Source organism: Prionailurus bengalensis, chromosome A3, assembly GCF_016509475.1.
Source record: "Prionailurus bengalensis isolate Pbe53 chromosome A3, Fcat_Pben_1.1_paternal_pri, whole genome shotgun sequence".
Lineage (NCBI taxonomy): Eukaryota > Metazoa > Chordata > Mammalia > Carnivora > Felidae > Prionailurus > Prionailurus bengalensis.
This window is the reverse complement of record NC_057354.1, coordinates 31,976,222-32,002,236: the sequence shown is the minus strand read 5'-3', so window position 1 is coordinate 32,002,236 and position 26,015 is coordinate 31,976,222. Positions and strand designations below refer to the sequence as shown.

The 26,015-nt window shown below is 41.7% G+C and overlaps 1 protein-coding gene across 3 annotated transcripts in view; it reads right to left on the bottom strand.

Moving 5' to 3' along the window:
- SHLD1 (shieldin complex subunit 1) overlaps window positions 1-26,015 on the bottom strand; it is a 97,237-nt gene that overhangs the window by 57,203 nt on the left and 14,019 nt on the right. For 2 of the 3 annotated variants that reach the window (XM_043602846.1, XM_043602845.1), the window contains 2 exons: window positions 21,841-22,015; window positions 20,712-20,896 (listed from right to left, as the gene is read on the bottom strand). In XM_043602846.1, coding sequence (XP_043458781.1) covers window positions 20,712-20,889 — 178 coding nt within the window. In that variant the 5' untranslated portion in view covers window positions 20,890-20,896; window positions 21,841-22,015. The remainder of the gene's footprint in view (window positions 1-20,711; window positions 20,897-21,840; window positions 22,016-26,015) is intronic. The other variant, XM_043602847.1, reaches the window with a different exon arrangement.

The following is a 26,015-nucleotide window of genomic DNA, read 5'->3' as shown; positions in this document are numbered from 1 at the left end:
GTGCACACTTTGAGCTGTAGCTTCTTCCCTCTGTCAGATCCCTTCCTTCCATGTTGGCCTTTGAGGGGGGTCAGTAAACCTATATGCCAAATATTTTTAATTTTCCTGCTCCAGGCACTTCCAGGATTGCTCTTCCTGGTTCCTTTGTGGAAATGGGGCCATGTCAATAGTTCTAGCAATGAGTTGTGAGCAGAAGGGGTTCTTGGGGCTTGTCCCTTTAAACTGCCAGGGCGACGCCCTCCAGAGTTCTCTTTCTTCCTCCACATGACCAGGGCAACTTTTGAGAAAGGCTGCCAACCATCCTGACCGCCCGAATGAACATGCAGCATCAATGAGAAATCAACTGTGCACTCTCCAATCACTTAGATTGGGGGCTCTGTTACCACGGCATAACCTCACCCCTTCTGGCTGATATAGCCTTTCAAAAAGGCTCAGTATTTCTGGCCCATAGTGACCACCCCTACTTTTCCAGAAGATAGAGAGAGACAGAGCGATAAAGACAGAGACAGATAGTGATGGAGATGGAAACAGAGATAGAGACATAGACACAGACGGATATAGACACAGATGTAATTTTTTCTTGTCAGTTCTTGAAAGTTTGAAGGGAAAGGTAGGATGTGTGGACTACCAGCCACTTTGTTCCAGTCTCTGTATGTACATACAAAAGTAAACAGAAGTTGCAGCGGGGCACCTGGCTGGCTCAGAGGAGCATGCGATCTTGGCATCTTGAGTCTGAACCCCGCGTGGGGTGTAGAGATTACTAAAAAAATAATTAAATGAACTTAAAAATAAAAATAAGTTGCAGCTTTTGAGAGCCTTTAGAGAAATCTCATGATTTTAATCTGGAAATATATAGATACGAAATTTCTTCACAAGATGAAAGGCACAAATGATGCCTTGGAGTATAAAAAGCAGTGCACTCTGTATGAACTTACAAGGCAGTCTAGGAAGAACCTGTGCTCCAGCTCAGGGTTTCTCAGCCTCAGGACTATTGACATTTGGGGCCAGAAAATTCTTTGTTGTGAAAGATGGCTGTCCTATACGTTGTAGGATGTTTACTGTCGTCTGGTTTCTACTCACCAGATGGCAGTAGCACTGCCTCACATCCCAGTTGCGAAAACCAAAAATGCCTCTAGGCATTGCCACACATCCCCTGGGGACAGGTCACCTTCAGTTGAGAATTACTGAGCTAGCTATAATCACAAATGGACTTAAACTTTCTCCCACAGAACTGGATATCAATTTTCCTTCCTTGAAGATTAGTGTCATGTGTATATACTGACACAAGTGTTGCCCCAGTGCCACAGAACTGGATCCAAGACAAATCGGTCTGGGTTCCAAAGGTTAGGCCACCTTTTCCAGAATTACTTCCAGGGCATGAACCTTGAGCCTGTGAGTGTCCTTTTAAGAGACTTAGACTCGGGGCATCTGGGTGGCTCAGTCTGTTAAACATCTGACTCTTAATCTCAGCTTAGGTCATGATCTCAGAGTCGTGGGATCAAGCCGTGTTGGGGCTCTGCACTGTCAGCTTGGGATTCTCTCTCTCCCTCTCTCTCTGCCCTCCCCCTGCCCTGTCTCTCCCTCTCTCTCAAAATAAATAAACATTAAAAAAAAAATTCTCTCTCCCTCTGCCCTTCCCCTACTCACTCTCATTCTCTCTCTCTAAAATAAAAATAAATAAATGATCTAAGTCTTTTAGTTAATAATGAAATAATAACTAAATAACTGAAGACTTAGTTAAGTCTTTTATTTAATTATTTTATTTATTACTTAACTTTAGTTAAGACAAATTTAAAGGAATGTGGTATTTATAGTAAGATGGCCACGCATTAACCACGTCCTCTCCTTGTGTGCATGTACCATTCTTGCATTAAGGGTGGAATTGATTCCTTCACCCCTTGAATCTGAGCTGGTCTATGACTGCTTTGACCTACAGAATAAACCAGAAGTGAGGCAAGCCTTTAAAAGACTAACAGTTTCTGCTTTTCTTCTTTTGGAAGGCTCCCTCTTGGGATCTTCCCTTTAGGAACTCAGCCACCATGCTGTGAGAAGCCTGGGTCATGAAGAGGCCACGTGGAGGTGTTCCAGTAGACAGCCCAGATGAGCTTCTGGATGATGGCTAGCATCCACTGTCAGCGATGTGAATAAGATCTTGAACATTTCAGACAACTCCAGCTCCCATGTGATTGCAACCCCAGCCAACATCACACTAGGCATAAGAACTACCCAGCAGAATCAAGTCAACCCACACAACTGTGAGAGTTAATAAAATGGTTGTTGTTTCAAGTCACTATGTTTTGGAGGAGTTAGGCTGCAACAGATAACCCAAACACAATCTCAGAGAGAACCACTGTTGGTGACAGCGGCCAGAAGGGGCAAATGTTGGGGCGCCTGGCTGGCTCAGTCAGAAGAACGTGCAACTCTTCATCTCAGGGTAGTGAGTTCGAGCCCCACATGGGGTATAGAGATAAATAAAAAACTTAAATAAATAAAAAAACGTAACAACAATAACAAAAGAAGGGTCCAATGTACATGTGTGACATGCCAGGAGTCCAAGCAGTAGCCCAGGAAACAGGGAGCAGAGAGGTCTCTAACAATGGCAGAGTCTTGTCACATGGCCAGGGGTGTATAATTCCAAAGAGGTCAGTGATATCAAGTCATTGTAAGTTCATGAGTAACAAAGTCATCATAACGTGACTTCTTAAACAAATGTAGACGTGCCTTCAGTCAAATACTATTTCCTGGAACATACAATTTTACATGATCATCATGGCAGATACTATTAATAGTGTGTTTAGTGTGCGTGAACATGGTGCTCGGTACTTTCCATGCATTGTCCTTATTCCTCAAAACAGTCTTGAAAAATAAGAATATTTATCTCTCCCTCTCTCCCCCCAACCCTCTTTCCTTCCCTCTCTTCTTTCCTACTTCCTTCTTTCATCAGAAAAGGTAGTTTAAATTTTTTCTAAATCACATCATACATTGTTAGATGTAAGAAAGCTTCCTGTTAAACTTTGAGCAAAAAATAGAGTCCAGAGCTGTTTTTTTTTCCTTCCCAGTTCTTTCTTTTTTAAATTCCAACATAATTAACATACAGTATTGGACTAGTTTCAGGTGTACAATGTAGTGATTCAGCAATTCTATACATTACTCAGTGCTCATCATGATACACATACTCTTAATCCCCTTCACCTATTTCACCCCTCCCCCCCTCCTCTCTGGTAACCATCAGTTTGTTCTCTATAGTTAAGGGTCTGTTCATTTCTCTCTTTTTTTATTTTGCTCATTTGTTTTGCTTCTTAAATTCCACGTATGAGTGAAATCATGTGGTGTCTTCCTCTGACTTATTTCGCTTAATATACTCTAATAATATACTCTAATACTAGTGTATTATACTAATATTATAGTATATTATACTATAGTATATTATACTATATAATATACTACTATAATATACTAGTATATTATACTAATAGTATATTATATAATTATAGTATAATAATATACTATAATATACTCTAATAATATACTCTAATACTCTAAGCATAATATACTCTAGCTCCATCCATTTTGTTGCAAATGGCAAGATTTCATTCTTTTTTATGGCTGTTTCTTCCCAGTTCTTAATATGCTGAAACGAATTCAATATCCTTCCTACTTCCTGGCTAGTTGCAAACAACTTCAACTTCTCACGCCTGTTGAAGGTTGAGTTAATATTTGAAAAGTGATATGTAGGTTTACAGCCTACTACTGGCAGAGACCAGTTACCTTTCAGTTCACCTCCCATGTTCTAACACCCTGGAAATGTTTATGGAGTGTCCACCGCATGGGTAAATGCCACGTTACCTCCTCGGTAGATGAAATCAGAAACAGATTACAAGTAGGAAGATTCTACCTGGATGGACATACAGGCAGTAGGAAACTCATTTCCTTTCCACCATTCTGTAAGGCACCTGGATAGCCAACAGCAGGCACAGTATTCAAAACAGAGCATGCACTTACTCAACGCTTACTGGATGAATAAAAAGCATTAAATAGAGAGTAATATGAATGTCTGAAAATAATGTTAAACAGTGTTCACTGTGTAAAATAAGTAAAGTAGGATTATCTGATATTATTGGTTCATACTGAGCCCGCAAAATGCATTAAATGCATTTGAATGCATTAAAAAATTCTCATTTACAGCCTTATGTAGATAATTCCAAATTTGTTTTTCCCAATTTCGAAATCTTGCCATTTCATACTTTTGCTCAGGCTGCTATTTCCTTGGACCTGTAGGAAGTTACCACATAATCTATATTCATGAAGTCCAGATTTGAAAGACAACATATTTCAATCAACTCATTCTTTGAAGAAAGAAGGCACAGACTTGGTCTCAAAGACCAATGATCTTCTCATCTTCACAAAGTAGCTCAAATTCAAATTTAGGCAATTAGCTGAGAATTTATAGCCACAGATAAAGCAGTGGGAAACTGTAGGGTACTTCTCAGATGCATCATGAAGGAAAAATTCCACAGGCACCAGCTGAAATCACAAATGAGCAACTCCCTGTTTCTTATTATGACTATTTCTCTATATTTCCTTAATGATATATTAATAATGTTATTAATAACTATGGCTGACAGAGCAACTTTAAAGCATAATTTAAAACTCTACAGGTTTAAAAGTACTGACAATAAATAAGGAAACTCTGAGGTCTAGTAATAAATGGTTATAAAAAATGTTTCCTCCAAGATCTGATTAAATTTTGTATTATTGTTCTTCTCTGGGGAACTGTAAATGTAAAATAACATGTTAATTTCTATTCCTTAAGTAATATTTCTCTAGCATCCTCAGAATGTAATAGTTTCAACAGCTACTCTTTTCATAGAGAATTCTGACATGGGAAATAAGATATCTGCTCTTTCCTGAAGAGATGTTATTTTCTTAAATGAGTTTGTTCATTCTATTTATTTGTTCTGTGAAGCTATGATACCTACCCTGCCTGATTTTGTTCCTCTTATTTTAAGTTTGCATATTTTATTTTCCCAACTAGCCTCAACTCCCTGCATACAGAAATCATGTGTTCCCACACGATTTCATGTTTTATGTCACCCTCAACCTAGAGCATGGTGATAGATGCAAAGAGGACAATAAAAAAATGTTTCACTATTGACTGGTTAGATAGACCTCTAACAAACATGCCATAAAGGCGCCTGGCTGGCTCAGTCGGTAGAGCATGCAACTCTTGATCTCAGGGTTGTGAGTTTGAACCCCACGTTGGGTGTAGAGATTACTTAAAAATAAAACCTTAAAAAAAAAAAAGCATGCCATAAAACACATTCTCACAGACGTGGCTCTGCTTAAAGCCACCTGAAATTAATGGGGATCCTTCACCATAGGATGATTTGTGGAAACTGCACGGAAGCCTCTTCAAATACAAATCAAAGCACTTTACAAATGAGAAGGCATCTGTTGACATCTACATTTGCAATGAAGAGATTATATGAGAACAGGGTTAGATAATTTGCCTACAACTATACGCTGAGTTAGCAGAAAACATCTATCCTAACAGCAAATTCTAGGAAGTAATTCTGTGGATACTTTGGGTCAGTATGAATCAGAATAACTTCCCTGTAAAGGTTCTGTGCCAGTACAAATCATTTTTTTTTTTTTTTTTTTTGCCCAGTACTGAGCACCATAAAGGGTAAGGCTTATAGTTGCTTGTTGAAAGGAGTTCAACAAAGAAGTAGAAGTCTAGAAACACCCACAGGGGCACTACTAGCTGTAACAGCAGCAACAGTAATGACCGCTAGCCTTTACTAAATGTTCTAAGCTCTGTTGCCTCATTCAGTTGTCATGACAACCTAAGAAGCAGGCAATATTATAATTTCCATTCTACAGATGAAGAAATTGAACAACGCAAAGTGTAGCAACTTGCCCCAGGTCAGAATCAAGGTCAAACCCAAACCAGTCTAGCTCCAAAACCAAAAATAAGAATGCAGAATATGATCTTTTTAAGTGAAAATGATACAATTAAATAAGTAGCTTTAAGACAACTGGCTCCCACTGAGAAAATAATAAAGCTATCACCCTGCCTCACATTCTACACCAAGAAACACATTTCAAAATTAAAAAAAAAAAATTTAAACTGTAAAATTACCAGGAAATACCTAATTTATATAATATTGGGAGAGAATGATTTTCTAAATATTATACCAAAGCAGAAGCATTGATGGATAAAATTAACTATGTAAGAATTTAAAATCTGTACAAACAAAATCTGAACAAAACGAAACAACACATTTACTTGTAGTAGCCAAAACTGGGACACAAACTAATGGCCATTAACAGGGGGACAGTGAAAAAGATTATAGTGTATTTGTACTCCAGAATACTACACAGACCTTTGGTTGAGCCATTAACATCTAAAGATGATTGTGATAGAACATGGAATTTTAAAAGGTGAGTTGGAGGGGTGCCTGGGTGGCTCAGTTGATTAAGTGTCTGACTTCAGCTCAGGTCAATATCTCATGGTTCATGAGTTCAAGCCCTGTGTGGGGCTCTGTGCTGACAGCTCAGAGCCTGGAGCCTGCTTCGGATTCTGTCTCCCTCTTTCTCTCTGCCCTGCCCCGCTCATTCTCTCTCTCAAACATAAACATTTAAAAACAATAAAAAATAAATAAATTTTTAAGAAGGCAAGTTGGAAAACAGTATGTTTTTGTTAGAGATTTCTGGTTTGCTAAAATCAAACACAAACAGAGACCAGACTTGAAAATTCCCTGAATGGACACAACCAGTTAGTCATACATGTAAAGCTTAATTTAGTTTACTTTGCAAGATAAGAGAGGCTAACTTGACCTGGGACACTTCTTGGTTATGTGTCTGAAAATCATAAGCAAAACCTAAATTGTTCCCTCAAACTAATAGGAGGTAACCACCAACCAAACCCTTACATTTAAGAAAATTCTAATATTGTAACCAATTACTGCAAAAGCCAGTCACTGCCTCCACACTACATAAGCTGCTTTATAACAATATACCTCTGAGCTTCATTCTGTGTTTTGGTTTGAGCACTCCCAATTTGCAAAGTGTCTTTTTAGTGTATGCACAATAAACTAATTACTACTTCAGTGATTCATTGGTTTTACTTCTGTTTTCTTTTTTTTTTTTCCTTGAACTTTGACAGGTTAAAAGCTATGCATAATCAACCATACTAAAATACACACATTTACATGCACAGTTTACCAACACTGAGATATATATATTTACGGTACACTTCCCTAAAAATATACACAACACTACTGGTTACCACCAGGAAGTAGAAAGGGAGGGGAAGAATAGAGAATGTTCTTTTTGCTTCCTTTTCATATGTGGTATTTTACTTTTTTTTTTTAATGTCTATTTATTTTTGAGAAAGATAGAGAGAGAGCACAAATGGAGGAGGGATGTAGAGACAGAGAGGCAGACACAGAATCTGAAGCAGGCTCCAGGGTCTGAGCTGTCAGCACAGAGCCCAATGTGGGGCTTGAACTCCTGAATGATGAGATCACAACCTGAGCTGAAGTTGGAGGCTTAACCAACTGAGCCACCCAGGCGCCCCTATTTTACCTTTTTTAAAGTACCCATTACTTTGGTCATTTTAGAGAAAACAAATTTCAATCAGAGAGTGTATAAAAATTAAAAGGCAAAACTGGGATGAATTATTGCAAAAAATGCTAAAGAGTTAGTATTCTTGATGTATAAAGTACTCTTACGAATTAGTAAGAAAAGACGACAATTTTAATAGAAAACAGGCAATTCATAAAAAAGAAAATGTCCAAGAAAACACAGTATTTCTTTACACTATAATCAGAGAAACGCATATTAAAACAAAAGTCTTTTTTCCCCCCATAATTAGCAAAGGTTCAAAAAATTATAATATTAGTGTTGAGAAGAGCCTTGGAAAAAATGATTTTCTTCCCTTTTCTGGAAGGACAAACTAGTAATACGTGTCAAAAAAAAGTTTTAATGTGATAGAGCAATTTTTCTTATAGGAATTTAGCTTGAAGAATAATTTAAGATAAATACATGGGCTTAACCAGAGCAATTTTTCTTATAGGAATTTAGCTTGAAGAATAATTTAAGATAAATACAAGGGCTTAACCAGAAGGATGTTGAAGACAGCCCTTTATAACAACAACACATTAGAAACAATGAAAATGATCAAAGCTAGGGAATTGTTTATTTGTATAGCAATTTTTACAGTTGTTTCAGAGAAAAATGCAACTATTTCAGAGAAACACAAGAAAACAAAAGAAAACAAAGAAAAGGTGAGCTTACAAGCATTTAAAGAAAAAGGGCCAGGATTTTTATGATGCCCGACAGATTTTTTGGTTGAAAATTTTCTTGAGATATTTAAGACTCCCATGCAGTGCTAGAGATCAATGCAGACAAATCCTGTGAACATTTCCCTACTTGCCCTCAATGTACTTCCAACTACAGAATACTGGCATTAATAAATCCAACAATCTTATTCCGATTTCTCCAGTTTACTTGTATGCATTTATGTATGTCTCTACAGTTTTATCACGCATCTGGGTTCACCCATCCATGACCACAGTCAAGATACAGAATATTTTCATCATAAGGATCCCAAGCATTGCCCTTCTACAACCACATCTACCTCCCTTCTGCCCACCCCAACTCCAAACCCTGACATCTACTAGTCTGTTCTCCAATTTCTAAAAATGTTTGCACTTCAAAAATATTGCGTAATGGACGACAGTACGTCAAGTTTTGGAATTCACTTTTTTCCCCATGAGCTGAATTCCCTGGGAGATTCATTCATCCAAGTTGTGTGTCTGGATGGTTCATTACTCTACTGCTGAGCGGTATTCACTGGCCATACCAGTGATGCACCACAATCTACTTAACGATCTCCTGATGAAGGATATCTGGGACATTCGAGTTTTCGGGTGTTAAGACGAGACCTGCTACGAACATTCATGTATAGGCTGTTGCATGAATGAGACTCTTCATTTGCCAGATAAATGTCCAAGAGTACAAATGCCAGGTGCTCATATGGTAATCCCATGTTTAGTTTTACAAGAAACTACTAAACCGTTTCCCGGAGTAGCTGTGCCATTTTACACTCGCGGCAGCAATGCATGAGTGGTCCGGCTTCTCTACCTCTTTACCAGCATTTGGTGGTGTTATCCTAGCCATTTCTGTAGGTATCGTTATTGTTTTAATTTGTACTTTCCTGATGGCTCCTGATGTTGGACATACTTTCACGTGCTTATCTGCCATCTGGATACCCTCTTCAGAGAAATGTCTCTTCATGTCTTTTGCCCACTTTCTACTTGAAGTGTTTACTTTTCTGCAGCTGAATTTTGACAGTTCTTTTACACTCAAAATACTAGTCCTCTGTCAGACAACAGACTTGCAAGTATTTTCTCCTGGTGTGTACCTTATCTTTTCATCCTTTTTATGTGGGCTTTCAGAGAGCAAATTTTTAAAAAAAAACTTTTTTTAATGTTTATTTATTTTTGAGAGAGAAAGACAGAGAGAGAGAGACAGAGACAGAGTGTGAGCAGGGGAGGGGCACAGAATCTGAAGCAGGCTCCAGGCTCTGTCAGCACAGACCCTGATGTGGGGCTCGAACCCATGAGTGGTGAGATCATGACCTGACCCAAAGTCGGAAGCTTAACCAACTGAGCCACCCAGGCGCCCCACAAATTTAATAAATTTTGATGAGGTCCAATTTATCAATTTTTTGGCTATGGTCTATTTCATTTTCATCATTTCCATTTAGGTATTTTTATAACTTGTATTTCTTCACTGAGTTTTCTATTTTTTCATTTGTTTCAACAGAATTTATAACTGATTGCTGAAGTGCTTTTATGGTGATTGCTTTAAAATCCTTAGCAAATTCCAGTGTCTGATTCATCTCAGGATTGGTGTCTGTGACTCTTTTCATTCACGTTGTGATTTTTGGTTCTTGGTATGACGAGTGACCTTGGCGCTATTTAAGTCCTGTACTTTAGCACACATCCATCCTGTTCAGGTTTAGCACGTAGGTTGTGGCCTACTTTTGCATGGTTCCAATGACAGTTTAATTTTCAGAGCCTCTGCTGCTTATCTTGGTCTCCTTGGTTTATCAGGTACTGTTGAGGCTCCCATAGCACCCTGCTGGAACTGCCTGCAGGACTGATCCAGCCCGTGGGTGTCTCTTGGTAGGGGGTTGATCTCAGGCCCCCTGGGAAGAGGAGGTTTTCCAGATGGGCTGCTTGTTGTTGTGGGATTTACCTTTTCCAGTGCCTCCAGCTGCCCCAGTGAATGTAAGAAGGTAGGGAGCAAGGGGAGTCTCAGGCCCACAAAGACAAAGGGGATTTTCGGCCCAGGTCACTACTTGAGTTGGCAGAATCCCTTCACTTGTGCTTGTGGGCCACCTGGGTCTGGTTTAGCAGAGGAGTGAAGTCTCTGGCCCAATGGAGGAGAGTGCTTCCTCTCGCCACTTACTATGATGGGTTTTGCTATAGATGCCCCCTTGTTGGGTGCTGGGCTCTCCTGGTGATGTGGGATGACCCACTGCTCAGTACTGTGGAGAAATGAGCCTACCCAGGCCCCTTCTTGTTGCTAGGTTGCAGGCTGAAATGCACCAAGTTCTGGTCACCTTCTTCTGGTGGGTGGGAGAACAGAAGACACTTTGCCTCTGTGTTGTTCCTTCAGTCCTGGGGCCTGAAACCAATTCCTCTTCTTACCACTGCCCACTATTCCTTGATCACCTCTCATGTTTCCATGGTTTATAGTTGTACTTAGCAGGGAGTCATGTACATAGCAGGGATCTTATCAGATCAGAAATCCCGAAAGATTTTTAAAATCTCATTACCCTTTAATGCTACTATAATTTCATCAAATAAAGCAAATTTAAATCCTTTGGTCTTATCTTTGCAGAAGAACGCAACTTTTTCTTGGCAAATGCACACAAAAAAATCAGATATTATTTTTATGTTTACATTTTCACCTGCAATCAATCAAGCAAGATAAATGAAAAGGTGTCCTCAAATTATATAATGCACTTGCAGTAACTAGACTTAACACTGGTGGCCTTAAGACAAGTTAGCGTCTCAGATTTCGAGTAAAAAAATCTCTAATAACTTGAAGTTTTATTTCTAGTAGGCACAAAAGCTCTGCAAAGGATGAATTATAAAGGCTTAACACATCTGGTACACTGAAATTCTTGTTCTCAGTAACGCTCAGGAATATGTAAAAAAATAGTCACTAGAGGGCAGTAGACTCGAACACTGCCCCATGGCAAGCAATTGCCAAGCACCATCTCCAGGATCTAGACCCGGAGCAGCTGTTTGGGTTTTGCTGGCTGAAAACACAGAATATTATTTTCACCCATTCTCCCTCAAACTCATGTTCTAAAATGGCATTGGCCCACGGGTAACTTCCTCATGTTTTCACTTGCACTGCGCTTAACATTCCCTAATGTTTTCGAAGAGTTCTTTACAGAAGAAAATTCTGGATCTAACGACTGAATATACTGTGAAGAAACAGGGTTAAATCTCTTGGCTTGTTTGTCGGTTTTTAGAATTTATTTAAAATTTCCACTCAATTCCATTATTTTGCGAGCAGGAAAATTCAGAATGCTATAAAATGTGATAAGAGTATAGTTTTCTTGGGACACCTGGCTGTCTCAGTCAGAAGACCATGTGGCTCTCGATTTGGGCTCAGGTCATGACCTCACGGTTGTGAGATCAAGCCCCGCATTGGGCTCCGCACTGAGCATGAAGCCTGCTTGGAATTCTCTCTCTCTGCCCCTCCCCTCCCCTCTCAAAATAAATACATGAACATTAAAATTTTAAAAACCCTGTGACTATAGGCAAAGTACACAGAAGTAAACAAGTCTCTTCTCCCATAGCAGGTGTCCTTGAAACTCAAAAGTGAGGAGCAATGAGAGATGTCACAGATGGCAAATAGCATTCTTGAGCCTTTGAAAAGAACTCTCTTTTTAAACTACTATCTCTAACGACTATTTAAGGTTATCTACAGGGGCGCCTGGGTGGCGCAGTCGGTTGAGCGTCCGACTTCAACCAGGTCACGATCTCGCAGTCCGTGAGTTCGAGCCCCGCGTCAGGCTCTGGGCTGATGGCTCGGAGCCTGGAGCCTGTTTCCGATTCTGTGTCTCCCTCTCTCTCTGCCCCTCCCCCGTTCATGCTCTGTCTCTCTCTGTCCCAAAAATAAAATAAATAAACGTTGAAAAAATAAAATTTAAGGTTATCTACAATTTGGCAGTCTAGAGAAGAATATTCTTCTATTTTCAGAAAAGGGATTGAAAAGTCACAGAAGTAGTCTGTAGAGAGGGCCACCTAAAAATAGAAGTTACCAGGTTGCTATGTGACCTTGGGTGATTTTCTTCATTATCCTGGGTTTTGACACTCTCTTGCAGAAAATGACACATCTGGGTGAGCTTGGCAATTTTCAAACTGTTTGGCCCTGACATCCTTTCTTCCAATGACTGCTCATCTAGAAGCCTATGATGCAAATAAGTTGATATGGAGAGCAAGAGTGGAGAGTCCAGGGCCCCCATAAGTTCAGTCCTGACCTTATAGCTCCTGAAGGGATGCTTAGAACACAGTTTGAAAACCACCGGCCCAGGGGCTGTAACATTCTGTAATTCTGTGGGCCTTAGTCATATACACGGATAGTTTATCCTTCACTGCTTGGGCCACACAATTAGGACACACTGCTTCCTTCCAATAGTAGCAAACAAAGAATTCAACATCCTGTTTTGGACCTGAAAATGAAGCCTACAGTGGCTGAATCTGTAGAACTCATCCCAATGAGTGGTAACAAATCAGAAATGCACTGGCATGCAGGACACTCAAACTTTCCAAATAAAACCCATCAACTGGACATGGGATAGTAAGCACCAGATTTTGTTCTCTGATTTCTCAGAGAATTAGTTCCTCAATCTCCTTTCCCTTCCTCCCTATATCTCAGGTCTGGTTTAAAGGGTGCTGGGTCATTAGCTGCTAGGTTGGATGTCACTTCTAGGTTGGATGTCACCTCTAAGGAAAATGTCTTTACCATTATTTACATGTGTAGAATATATCCTGACTCCTATTTAAGATGACAACACCACATTCAGAATTCTATAATTATTATATATAAATTCTATTTTGAAATTTTAGATTTAAGAGCTTAAAGTTTCTTTTTTATAATTTTTTTTATTAACGTTTATTTATTTTTGAGACAGAGAGAGACAGAGCATGAATGGGGGAGGGGCAGAGAGAGAGGGAGACACAGAATCGGAAGCAGGCTCCAGGCTCTGAGCCATCAGCCCAGAGCCCGACGTGGGGCTCGAACTCACAGACTGCGAGATCGTGACCTGAGCTGAAGTCGGACGCTTAACCAACTGAACCACCCAGGTGCTCCAAGACCTTAAAGTTTCTTATGGAAATAAAATTTTCCAGAATTACAAATACATACCATAGGAATCATAGAAAGGAAAAAGGACACATTTATCTATTCTTAAATCGCAAATTCCTTCGATGAAATGCCTATATATTTACATAGGTTACAAAATGGTCTTTGAAGATTGGGATTTTGACAGATTCCAGAAGAAAAAAAAGGAGACATTAAATCACTATTTACTTTAGACATACAACTAGGGCTACCAGCTAGGGCTTTTAATCATCAAGATTTAATCATCAAACAGTTTGTTGTTCACATGCAGCCGGTTTTCTCAACAAATGCTCTTAGAAGTCAAAGTTTGAGGAAAGGGCTCAAAAAGAAATATTTACCAACTCCATATTGCAACGTCTAAGCCAAACAACTCCAGAGCAACTCTTTGTCCTATATTAGAAGGCATCTAATAGAATGCATCTCCAGAACAGGGGCTGCAGAGGGCCCTGATGAGATCAGCCACCAATCTCAGACTTTTCTCAACCTATAGCAGTACACACAGAACTTCACTCCAGGAAACCCTGGTGACTTTGTTTTTGAGGGCTTTATCCGAGAGTACTGACCATCTCACCTGGCACTTGCATTCTGTTTACTCTATGCTTTTGTCCAGCCCAGTAACAAAAGAGAAAGGAAACAAGTATCTAAGAGGCAGGGAATCCAAGCCCATCGCTAAGTGTGTATGGGGGACTAATTGACGGACTCAGCTCAACAGTTTCTGGAGTGGCCTGGAGCTGACCAGGAAGGAAGGAGCACATTTCAAGGACAGGAACAACGCAGCTGAGGCATTAAGGCCTGACTCAGCATAAAAACAAGCCCGACAGGAGTAGCAGGCCTGTGTTAATGAGTAGTTAGACACCAGCAGGGGCCTGCATTCGGCTGGCATCCACCTGTATGTTACCTGGTGCCTTGCCAGTTACTAAAATATTGCAATACTGCTGAATGGCTGTATGGCTGTTAAATATCTTGAACAGGGGTGCCTGGGCGGCTCAGTCAGTTAAGCGTCCGACTTTGGCTCAGATCATGATCTTGCAGTTCATGGGTTCAAGCCCCGCATCAGGCTCTGTGTTGACAGCTCACAGCCTGGAGCCTGCTTCAGATACTATGTCTCCCTCTCTCTCTCTCTCTGCCCTTCCCCCGCTCACACTCTGTCTCTCTCTCTTTGTCTCAAAAGCAAATGAACATTAAAATAATTTTTTTTTTAATCTTGAACAAATGCTTTGGACATGAGATTATGCAGAGCCCTGACAAGGAGGCACAGGAGCCTTGTTTGGAGTTGGAAGGAAAGTGAGGGTGTACAATGATATCTCAAAGGGATTTAAATAGAGGAACGTGATGGAAATGCTGTTTCAAGAAGACCTCTTTGGCGGTGTGGCTCTTCTGTCAGATCTCACCAGGAAGAGAAGGGAGGGAGTTCTGTACTCCTATGCCTGGCTTAGGTGACAAGTTGTTGTTTGTTTTAGTACTACTTCATAAGAAGTAGCTAGACAATGCTTGCTCAAGACACCAGTTCGAGACAGAGGAGCGGTGTTTATCTAGAGAGACACAGCCCAGACTCACCCGCTTTTGGGTACCCAGACTGAAATGACCAAGGCTTTGAGGTTTTCCTGACTAATACTCTCCGATTCTTATCAACTCATTTCCTCGAAAGTGCTCTGAACTCTCATGTCCCTTGCTGCTAATATCCTCCTCCAGGGCATGAACAGTGATATGGCAGTTGGGCATACAAGATTAGGGCAGAGAAATGTCCATTAGGTTTAGCTCCCGGGCAAAATCACCAGCATCTGAGCAAGGGCGGGCTTAGTCTAGTGGGTAGTGGGGGTGAAGGACATGTGCCCAGAATTGAAGAACAATCATAAGAGGAAGTAGAATGGAATATGGGCAACCCCTTCAAAAAGCCTGGCTGGGAAGAACAGGTCAGTGGTGGGCAAAGCCAGAGGCAGCTACATGGTGAAATGGGGGATCCTTTATAAAAGTTAGGCGTCAGCCCAGGTCCCTGTCCTTAAAACCTGGTTTTTACAGTGGTCCCTGCCATCTCCTAAAATTGGGGCCACTCGTCCCTTGCCTGCTATTCTTCCAGAGGTTACAACTCTGATGCTGACTCCGACCTTGAAGTTGGGACCTTCCCACTCACTGATAAGCCACCTGCACACTGCCTGCCACTTGCTGGGATTTCTGGGTACTCTCGTTGCATTACCTGTTGCAGGGCTGTGCTCTGCTACCAGTAGGCTATTCTATACCATCACCGTGGACCCCATCTCCTTGCTAACTGTGTGTCTGAATTTTAACCATAGGTTTTGACAACTGGGCTAATTTGACTGAATCTTAAGGGTCAGCTCCTGGCTCCTATTTCACCCAGTAGCTAGAGAAGCCAGGTCCTGGGTTCACCCTCAGACCTCTGTAAGCAACCTGCCATACTCCATCGGTTCTTGAGGTAGTCAACCATACTCTGAGGTAAGCACAGGCTATCTAAGTGCAACCAACAGAAAGGGAGTACTAGGGCTGGGTGCAGCCCAATGCTGAGATACCTTGGGTGACTATCAGCTGGAAAACTTTGACTGTGTTCACCAATCTCTAGAAGATCAACTTCCTTACAAAACAAGCAAACAAGCAAGCCAAGAATGCAAGTTGGCTTGGGAGCTGGATATGTTAAAAAGCAGAGCTAGAACAGTAGCCATCAGAACACCAACGGAGACCAATGTAAAGGTAGGCCGTGTCTCTGAGCAAACAACAGATCCAGAGTTATCAGAACTAGATTAAAATGTGGGCAAAATCTGCTGAAGGGCTGTGGGGGAGAGAATCTGTGAGCATGCAGTAAAGGGAAGGAAAGTGGATCTTACTTATATATACTTTTTTAAATTTTAGTTTTTAAATATTTATTTATTTTTGAGAGGGAGAGAGAGGGAGAGCCAGGCAGAGGCAGAGAGAGAGGGAGAGAGAATCCCAAGCAGGCTCCATGCTGACAGTGCAGAGCCCAACACGGGCCCAACACGAACCATGACATCATGACCTGAGCCAAAATCAAGGGTCAGCCCCGTAACTGAATGAGTCACCCACGTGCCCCGGATCCTATTATTTATTTATTTACTTAAGATTTTATGTATTTTTTTTATTTTTTTTAATGTTTATTTATTTTTGAGAGCAAGAGAGACAGAGCATGAGCGGGAGAGGGGCAGAGAGAGGGAGACACAGAATCCGAAGCAGGCTCCAGGCTCTGAGCTGTCGGCACAGAGCCCGATGCAGGGCTCGAACCCACAGACCGTGAAATCATGACCTGAGCCAAAATCGCGGCTCAACTGACCGAGCCACCCAGGCACCCCCCCACCCCGGGTCCTCTTTATAAATAGAAAATCAAAACTCAAGACCATAGACAGTTTTGAGAAACTGGAGGTGCAAGATGGTCAGCCAAGAGCAAATCAGGCTGGGTGGTTAGGGCAGTGATTTCCCCCACAGTGTAGGACCGTCCACCTCAGCCATTTCACTGGCTGGTAATGGTCGGATTACCAGTGACAATCTTTCCTAAATTTACTTAGTAAAAATCTCTTTCTCACAAAAGGCAACCCTGAAATGTTTACAACAAAATAAATAGCTTCCCATGCTGTGTAAATTTCACTTAGATCAGAATTAAGTTCCTTTTGTGGTGGATACACCTGAGTGCATTTATTCCTGCCTACTATAAACTATCCGCTACAAAGCTACTAAATACAAAGCTACTAAATATAAAGGTGGCTGCCTTCCATTGGGTTGGATCCTAGCGTAATCCCTGCTCCCATCATGATATCTTTCGGATATCATTTCCACTCAGTTCTTGGGAAGCTCTAGGTGATCTGGTCCAATTTTATTTTATTTTATTTTATTTTATTTTATTTTATTTTATTTTATTTTATTTTATTTTATTTTATTTTTTAAATTTTTTTGAATATTTATTTTTACTTTCGAGAGAGAGAAAAAAAGAGTGCAAGCGGGCGAGGGGCAGAGAGAGAAAGAGAGAGAGAGAGAGAGAGAGGCACAGAATCCAAAGCAGGCTCTAGACTCTGAGCTGTCAGCACAGAGTCTGACACAGGGCCAGATTCACAAACTGCAAGATCATGACCTGAGCCGAAGTCAGACACGTAACCGACTGAGCCACCCAGATGCCCCGATCTGGTCCAATTTTAAGCAACCATAACAAGTATCGTGAGTAATAAATGGTATAGCATACAAAAGTACTGCAGAATGGTGGACTGCACCACAAAATTAATATTGCTTTTAAATATGTAAGTCTGAATAAAATAGTATCAAAAACTTAATATTCCTCCCTAAAACTGCCCCCCCTCCAAAAATGAGTTGTTTGCTGTATCAAGTGAACAAACTTGCCTAGATTCATTTCTGGGCAATTCCTTATCTCAGTGATATCATCTATTTGGTTGTTTTCCAGGTTAGAAAAAGCAACTTTTTTCCAATAAAAATGTGATTTAAAACAGTGCCTTTGGGCTCAGCCCAGCTCCGCCATTTATTAAGTAACACTGGGCAGGCTTCCTAATGTCTCCACATCTACATTTCCTTATTTATAAAATAGGGTTGCTTTCTGCTTCTCAGGTTTGTGGTAAGAATTAAAAGTAGCAATCTTTGTGAACCACTTAGCATGGAGCCCAACAACAAAAAACCTGACAGGCAGCCAGGCTGCCATAAATGGGAGTGATCATTATTCCTGTATTCTAAGACATCCCGATGTCTAGCTCTGCCGAGAAAAGTAACCACAGAACCTTCGTTGGGGTAGTATGTGTAAACCAACATTAGTGTTTTAAACACATGCTGCAGATCAGGAGGCATGGCCACAGGGAAGAAGGAGGAGATAAGACTCCCAGATGCTAGGAATGGCTCCATTTGGAAAGGTCAAATTAGGGGGTAGGGTGCAGAGGGGGGGTGTAAGAATGTGTAGGGGTGGAAAACATAAATACGATGCATTTTAGGAACATCAGACAGACAGAGTTTCCCACTCTCTCTTCTACCTATCCTCGATTCCTGAAATTAAACCATTCTTTAAGGTTAAGGCTAGGTATTCTTAAATGAAGACCATCCTGGAAAAAAACTGACACTTGAAGCTATTTGTCTCTGAGTCCAAGTTTCAAATCGTCTTTTGGGGAGGCTCTGAAGGGTGACATACGAAGGCCCAGGGCACGTAGGAATGCGGTGGAGGCCCAAGCAAGGAGAAGACAAAGTGAGAACTGGGCCTCCAGTTGGACTGGACCTACTTGGGTTTGGGGTGCATGTGTTCTATCCTCGCAGAAGTGGCTCAGATTTATATCACTGCACAATAGTTGATAACGCACTTTGCACACGTTAATGGCTGACAGTTGGGCCATGTCTCCATCAATTACACATTTTGACTTTTCTTCTGGGAGGCAGATGCAATCTGACAATCTCCTCCAACACTGATTGTGCTATGGGGCTAAATTCAGGCTTCACTTGATTCAGTGCTGCCTATGACTCCCACTCCTCATACATGGAACTTTCCAAAGTTACTCCTAACCAGCCTTAAGCTACATGTGTGGGCAGTGGAGAGGGGACCAGAGATGTTTTTACGTTGGGATCAGCTTCAGCCCTACATCCATACAAGCATATCTCTTAATGAAATACCAATAGCAGTTAACATTCACCCATTCATTCCTCATACAAGTATTTATTGAGTACCTGCTATCCTGGAATTTATATTCCAGGAGATGAATCAATTAAAGTCAAATCTAGGGTGCCCAGTGGCATTCCTGCCGAGGCAAAGAATAAAGCCAGGGAAGGGTACAACAAAGAACGTCAACAGGGAGGAGGGTGGCTGGCTCTTAGAGGTGGGAGGCAGAGGCCCCGCCCAGTGAGGATAAGAACAGTAGGAGGTCAGGGCAGAGACGTGGCAGACCCACGGCCCAGAGGGCATGGGTGCCATAGGACTTTGGCTTTTGCTCTGAGACAGATGAGAAGCCATGGGAGTTTTGCACCAAGGACTCACATGATCTGATTTGCATTTTTAAAAGGATCCTCTGGTGGATGTGTTGAGAAGAGAGTGTAGGAGGTCAAGGGCAGGTATGGAAAGAGCTGGTTAGGAGTTTGTAACAATAATCCAGAAGACAGGCAATAGTGGCAGCAGAGGGGGTGGCAAAACGGTTTAGATTCTAGATCTTACTCTGGCAGTAAAGCTGACAGTGATAGACTGGATGTGAGAGAGGTTGAGGATGACTCCAAAGTTTGGGCCTAAGTGAATGGATGGGTAAAAATGCTTTTTAGAGATGAGAAAGGGTCAACGAACAGGTGTGTATATACAAGGGGAAACGGACTGGGGAGGGGGTGGAGGAATTAGCAATTTGCTTTAGGATATATCAAATTCCAGAAGTCTAACAGAAATCTAAGTGATGATGTCAAGTCCACAGAGCTCAGAGACATTAAGAAACATGCCCCAAGTCCCAGAGCCAGTAAGTGGGAGAGCTTTGGGCCCAGGTCTGTGGACCTCCAGGTCTGGACTGGGCAAAGAATGGGAAAGACAAGGGCTTTACAACCAGAGATGGTCAGTAACTACGTCAACAATCATCATTAAGCTTAAATAATAAACTTTTTGGCAATTCAGTCAGGGAAACTTGTAGAAAAGTTGTTCCCCAAATGCAGAGTATACTCTATACGAGGAATACTGAGTGCCCTACTACTGTCCCCTGTAACATTTAACAGGCCCACATTGCTGCATTCTGAAGTTTTCGTTTTTATTTTATTTTTTAATTTATTTATTTATTCTGAGAGAGAGAGTGTGCACGTGCTCATGCGAGTGTATGCAGGGGAGGGTCAGAGAGAAAGGGAGAGAGAAAATCCCAAGCAGGCTCCATGCTGTCAGCACAGAGCCCAACGTGGGGCTCGAACTCACAAACCATGAGATCATGACCTGAGCTGTAATCAAGAGTCAGATGCTTAATCCACTGAGCCACCCAGGCACCCCAACTTTCTGAAGTTTTAAAAGAACAAAACAAAATTCAATTCCACCCTCTCCCTGTTGAACCTCTGAATGCAGTTGGATGGAGATTAGAAAGGTCCTCAGACAAAAAGGCCTCCAGGAAATAGCTCCTTGTGGTTACACCAGGGAGCTTGTCCTTTGAAGTCTCTCCCCACAGTTGTGCTTAGATAAGATGTTTTTCTACCCGAGACAATGAATCATTCCTCAGAGAGGTGCTATTGGAAAAGAGAGAAACAAACAACCACATACCTGTATGTATGGGGGGGGGGGGGGGTGTCAGTGTTAGCTTGTTTCAAACCCTGTTTCTTACCTGGATCTGCATCAGAAGAGCAAGCACTAGAAAGGGCTTCTACAGAACTAAAAGCCTCACTGTCGGCCTCTTGGTGGGGTCTCTGCAGCACATAATCTCTTATGTCATAAACTGTTGGCAAATCCAAGGCACTGCTCTCCTCGGACTGGCTGCCTGGAGTGGCTTCCTGGGTCGCCATAGTCCTGCTGTGGAAAAAATAATTCAATACAAGAGGCATTGCCTAAGAGGAGGCCCCCATTTCAGTCACAGCTTGAAGGACTAAAGTCCCAGCGCCTTAAAGGCCAAACAATACTTTGGCCAGAATACTTTCCCATTAGTAACAGTCTTCCTTGTGCTTACTTTAGACCCAGTATTTGTTTACCATGTTTCTTCATCATGAGAAACAAATACTCTCGACACAGAAAGATTAACAATTTCAGCTGGAGAATAAACCGTATGTCTGATAAGGATGAAGCACTGTGCAACACAATAATCCAAGGACTACAAGAATATGTAATGAGAAGAGAGACTGTCTATGATACATTATGTGGAAAAAAGATTTTTAAACAATAGGTAGGGTTTGATCCAGACTTTATAAAATGCAGAATCATGTGTGGGGTGTATGTGTGTGTGTGTGTGTGTGTGTGTGTGTGTGTGTGTATGTTTGTGTAAGTGAGAAATACACATATCTATAGCTAGAAAAAAAGCATCTTGAAGGATAAATCCCAAATAAACTTCAAGGGTAATTAATTCAGTGGTTTAATTGCTGACTCGTGAGATTACGGGTAACTTGTATTTTTATCTGTGGTCTAGTCAAACATGCATTCAGTCAATGATTTAACACACCAGGCCCGGGTATACAAAGGTGAATGTAATAGACCCTTCCTTCAAGTTGCTCACAGTTTGGGATGATGCAAACGCACCAACATACCATGTAAACACAACGACAAGACAGAGAAGAACCCAGAAAGCAACAGTAAGTTTTCTGGAGAAGGTCATCTCCAAGCATGGGGCAGGCCAGGCCAATGCCTGGGGGACAGCACAAATGCAAGTAGAACCAGCTTGGGCAACCACAAGTGCCATGGGGTGCTGGGAGTTTAAAGTGAGAGTCAAAGAACAATCGCACATGGGTAACTGGGGAGAGACAAACCTTGTGGTTTCAGCTGGATGGCTGTGGGGCTCTTCTGTTCCCAGCTCTGGGAAGGACAGCGAGGCTTGGCTGTTGATAGCCACTTGGATGCACAAACGCTCCGGCTGAGCTTTCGAGACCACAAAGGTGCTTTATTGGGTTCATCACTTGGACATTTCTTGTTACATTGGTGTTCCTAAAAAAAAATAAAATAAAATAAAATTAGGTGCTCCTCATCCTCCCTCCCCAGGTAGACCCCGATCTACTTGTGGGTACTGGATTCTCTGTTGGAAGGTTCTTTACAGTGCATTCAGCTCTGCCCACCTCTCTATAAAATAACTATGGGCCTGGGGAGAGCCTAAACCCTCTGCAACTCTCTGCCTCATAAATTTCTGTCATCAATAAATCATATTGTAGCCAACACCACGCGTCATGACTGCCGTGGGCCGCCACGTGCCACGCAGAGGAGTTTACACAGTCAGATCTGCAGATTTGGCAGCTGGATGGGAGATGACTTTATAGGGCTTCACCCCAGTGGCCAGCAATCTTAGAAGCAACAGGAATTCATTCAGCTGCCATGGTCCTGGTGAGAGACAAGGAGCATGTGAACTAGGGTAGGGGTAATCAAGAGCAGGGGGCAGATTAAGAACATATGTAGGAACTAAAACGAGAGTAGAACTTCATCACTGAACAGGTAAAGGGGCTAAAGAGAAAGAGAGTCAATGAGGAATGGCAGCTTTAATGACTGGGTTGCTTTATCTAACTGCGTTAGAGAAGGAATAGTTTTCGGAGGGGGTGGTATTCCAAATTATGGAATACTGTACAGCTGTTAAGATGACAGTTGGAACCTGAAAGATCTCAAAGACATATGTTTGAATGAAACAAGCAATTTCAGAATAACAGGAACAGTATAATAATAAGGGTAGATAACATTTATCCAGTGCTTGTTGGGTGCCAAGCACTGTGTGAAGAGTTTCATCTGCAGTAGCCCCATGAAGCAGGCAATCCTACCACGACCCTCATTTACAATCAGACAGTCAGACACAGAGAGAAGTCGAGTAACTTGCCCAAAGAAACTTCATCTAGAAAATGCCAATCTGGAATGAACCCACCTCCCAGACCTCCCAGCCTCCTGTGTCTGCACAGCCCAAAGGACCACCCTATCAGGCAAAGATAGGGTGTGTATAAAAACATATCAACAGAGAGGCCTGGCAAGATTCTTCTTGTTTGAGGACAACGGTCGCATGCTGTTGTGGACATTCGCCCATGCAGAGAGTGAGCCAAGAGAGCAAGCAGCTGATTGCTTCTGAAAGAAGCAGAGGGATCAAGGTTCCCAAAGAAGCAAGAACATCCTGTCTCTTCACACATATTACATTAGCCAACCAAGCCTGAAGTTTCATCAAACACCTCCGCCACAGGCATCTGTGTCTCTTCCTTCTCCCCTCGTGTTAACAAACACTGCTCTGGAGGCTTCTGGAAGGGAACAAATAGTTCAGTGAAGGACAGCAGTACATCCTGCCTGCCTGAAAAGGAGCCTTGACATTGACCATCAAGCAAGAGTGTCATTAGTGATACAAGCAGCAGATGGATGTGATATCTGTCTTTTCTTTTAGAAATCACTGGTATTAAATGTCAAATATATTCCAAACTGGGCATTTGAACAAAAAAAAAAAAAAAAAAAAAAAAAAAAGGAAGAAAGGAAGGAAAGAAGGAAAGAAGGAAGGAAGAAAGAAAAAAGAAAGTCTACTGAAAGGCAGAATCTGGTTTATTGCAAAGTAAGAAACTGTGCATGCAAAACATTCTTTGGAATTCTGAAGTTGCCCAGGAGAAAGCAAGTAATAGGTACAGATGAGACCCTTCCTATGGCCTGTAACCACCTAAGCTGACAAGTACGATGCAATGATTATCTCTGCCCTAAAACTTTTAACACGGGGTTCCACTTCCTTCTCCAGAAGAGCTTATTTTCCTCTTAAAAGTACTTGGGGTACCTGGCTGGCTCAGTCAAGAGAGCATGCGGCTCTCGATCTCACGGTTGTGAGTTTGAGCCCCACATTGTGTGTAGAGATTGCTTAAAAGGATCTTTCAAAAAAAAAAAAAAGTGCCGAGGCACCTGGGTGGCTCAGTCTGTTAAGGCTTCCAACTCTTGGTTTCGGCTCAGGTCATGATCTCATGGTTTCATGGGTTCAAGCCCCCATCGGGCTCTGCACTGGCAGTGTGGAACCTGCTTTGGATTCTCGCTCTCCTTTTCTCTCTGCCCTTTCCCTACTTGCCCTGTCTCTGTCTCTCTCAAAATAAATAAATAAAACTTAAAAAAAACAAAAAAGGCTTTAATTATACAATCTAAGTGTTCTTTTCCAATACCATAGGGGCACAGGCACAAGATGTCTCTTGGTACATCAAAACCTGCTTACCGAGAGAAGACAGCCATTCTCCCATGACTACAGATTCTTACCAACTTATAAATCCAAGTCAGTCAGGGTCCTCAGATAAAAAGCTGTTTAGCTTCATCTCTTTTTTCAGCCAAAGGTCTTCCCTCCCTTCATGTTTTTACAGTGAAAAGTTTCAAACATAAAGAAAACTGGAAACAATTATCTGATGAACATTCCTATAGCTACCGTCTAGATTTCACAATTAACATCATACTATGATTTTCTTTATCATAAAACTATCCACCTGTCCAAGTCTTTATTCATCTGTTAATTCTTCTTTTTTTACATATTTCCAGTGACGTGTAATGAAAGGTTCTGAGTTAGTGCCCGGTACAATCAATTTGCATTTCCAAATGCTCACACTGTTAGCTAAGTGAAGCGTGAGTCAGAGGAGGGTCAAAGTGGAGCAAGGAGCACAGCTGGGAAGCTCTGCAGAGCAGTCCAGAGATACACAGGGTCTCTGAAGTTAGAGACTCACTTTTTAGCTGTGTCACCTTACGCAAGTCACTAACGTCTGTTTCCTCTATCGATAAAAATGGCTTGATGCCTGTGCTTACCTCATAGGGTTGTCATAGGAATTATATGAAATTAATGGATGGAAAATACTCAGTAGAGAATGCATGCTCAATAATATCTAGATCCAATAAGTCAAATAGTAATAATTAGAAAACAATTTACAGGCTTCCATCTTCCCAGTCTACCTCCTATCCATTTGCCCTTCTATTTCCCATTCAGTAGCCATCTTACTTCTTTCATTCTTATCCAGTGTATTTTATAGTCCATTATCTTGTCAGTACCCTAAACTTCCCTTCCCGAACCATTGTGTTCTTTTATCACACCCGTTTGGCAAAACCCTCGCCTAGATGAACTCAGTTTATCTCCCCCCTCTGCAGGGCTAGACATGAGTCACTGAATAGAGCAAGCTGGCTCACTCTAACTGAATAAACATCAACTAGAAATGGGCTGTTTGGCCACATGAATCTTGAGATGTTTATCTCATTACTTCCTCTTCCCCTCTCCTTGACTCTTGTGCTTTCTCCTGTCTTCTTCAACTCAGACGCTTCCCATCTGCCACACGCCTTCCTGCTCTTTTCAGTAGATCTGCTCACTTCCTAACCGACAAAGGAAACAGAATCCAGCAGAGAGGAACTTCCTCCACCACCCATCAAGCAGAACAAAGTCTCCGACGTCTGCACACTGCTTCACTCCTCTTCACAACACAGAGCTGTCCCTCCTGTGGCAAAGTCCAACCCCTCCACCTGCACCTTAAATCCTGCTCTCTAGACCCTTCAACAAGCCCTCAGTGACAACAACCCCTTCTCTCACTTCTCTCCCACGGATCTTCACTTAGATTTTTCAATATGCCCAAATTGCTCCCATTTTCAACAAAACCTAGCATGTAAGAGAATGTCCTTGTTCTTTGGAAATGCCACTCAAACATCAGTTGGTAGGGGGAAAGGTGTGCACAACACACTCTCAAATAGCGCTGTGTGTGTGTGTGTGTGTGTGTGTGTGTGTGAGAGAGAGAGAGAGAGAGAGAGAGAGAGAGAGAGAGAGAATGGTAAAGTAAATTGATGGGGCAAGTATAGACAGCTGGTGAATCTGGAAAATGCTATTTGGGAGTTCCTTGTACAAGTCTTGCAATTTTTTGAAAGTATAAAATCATATCAACATTAAAAGTTGTCAAGAAGTGGTGCCTGGGTGGCTCAGTCGGTTATAGCGTCTGTCCAACTTACAGCTCAGATCACGATCTCATGGTTTGTGAGT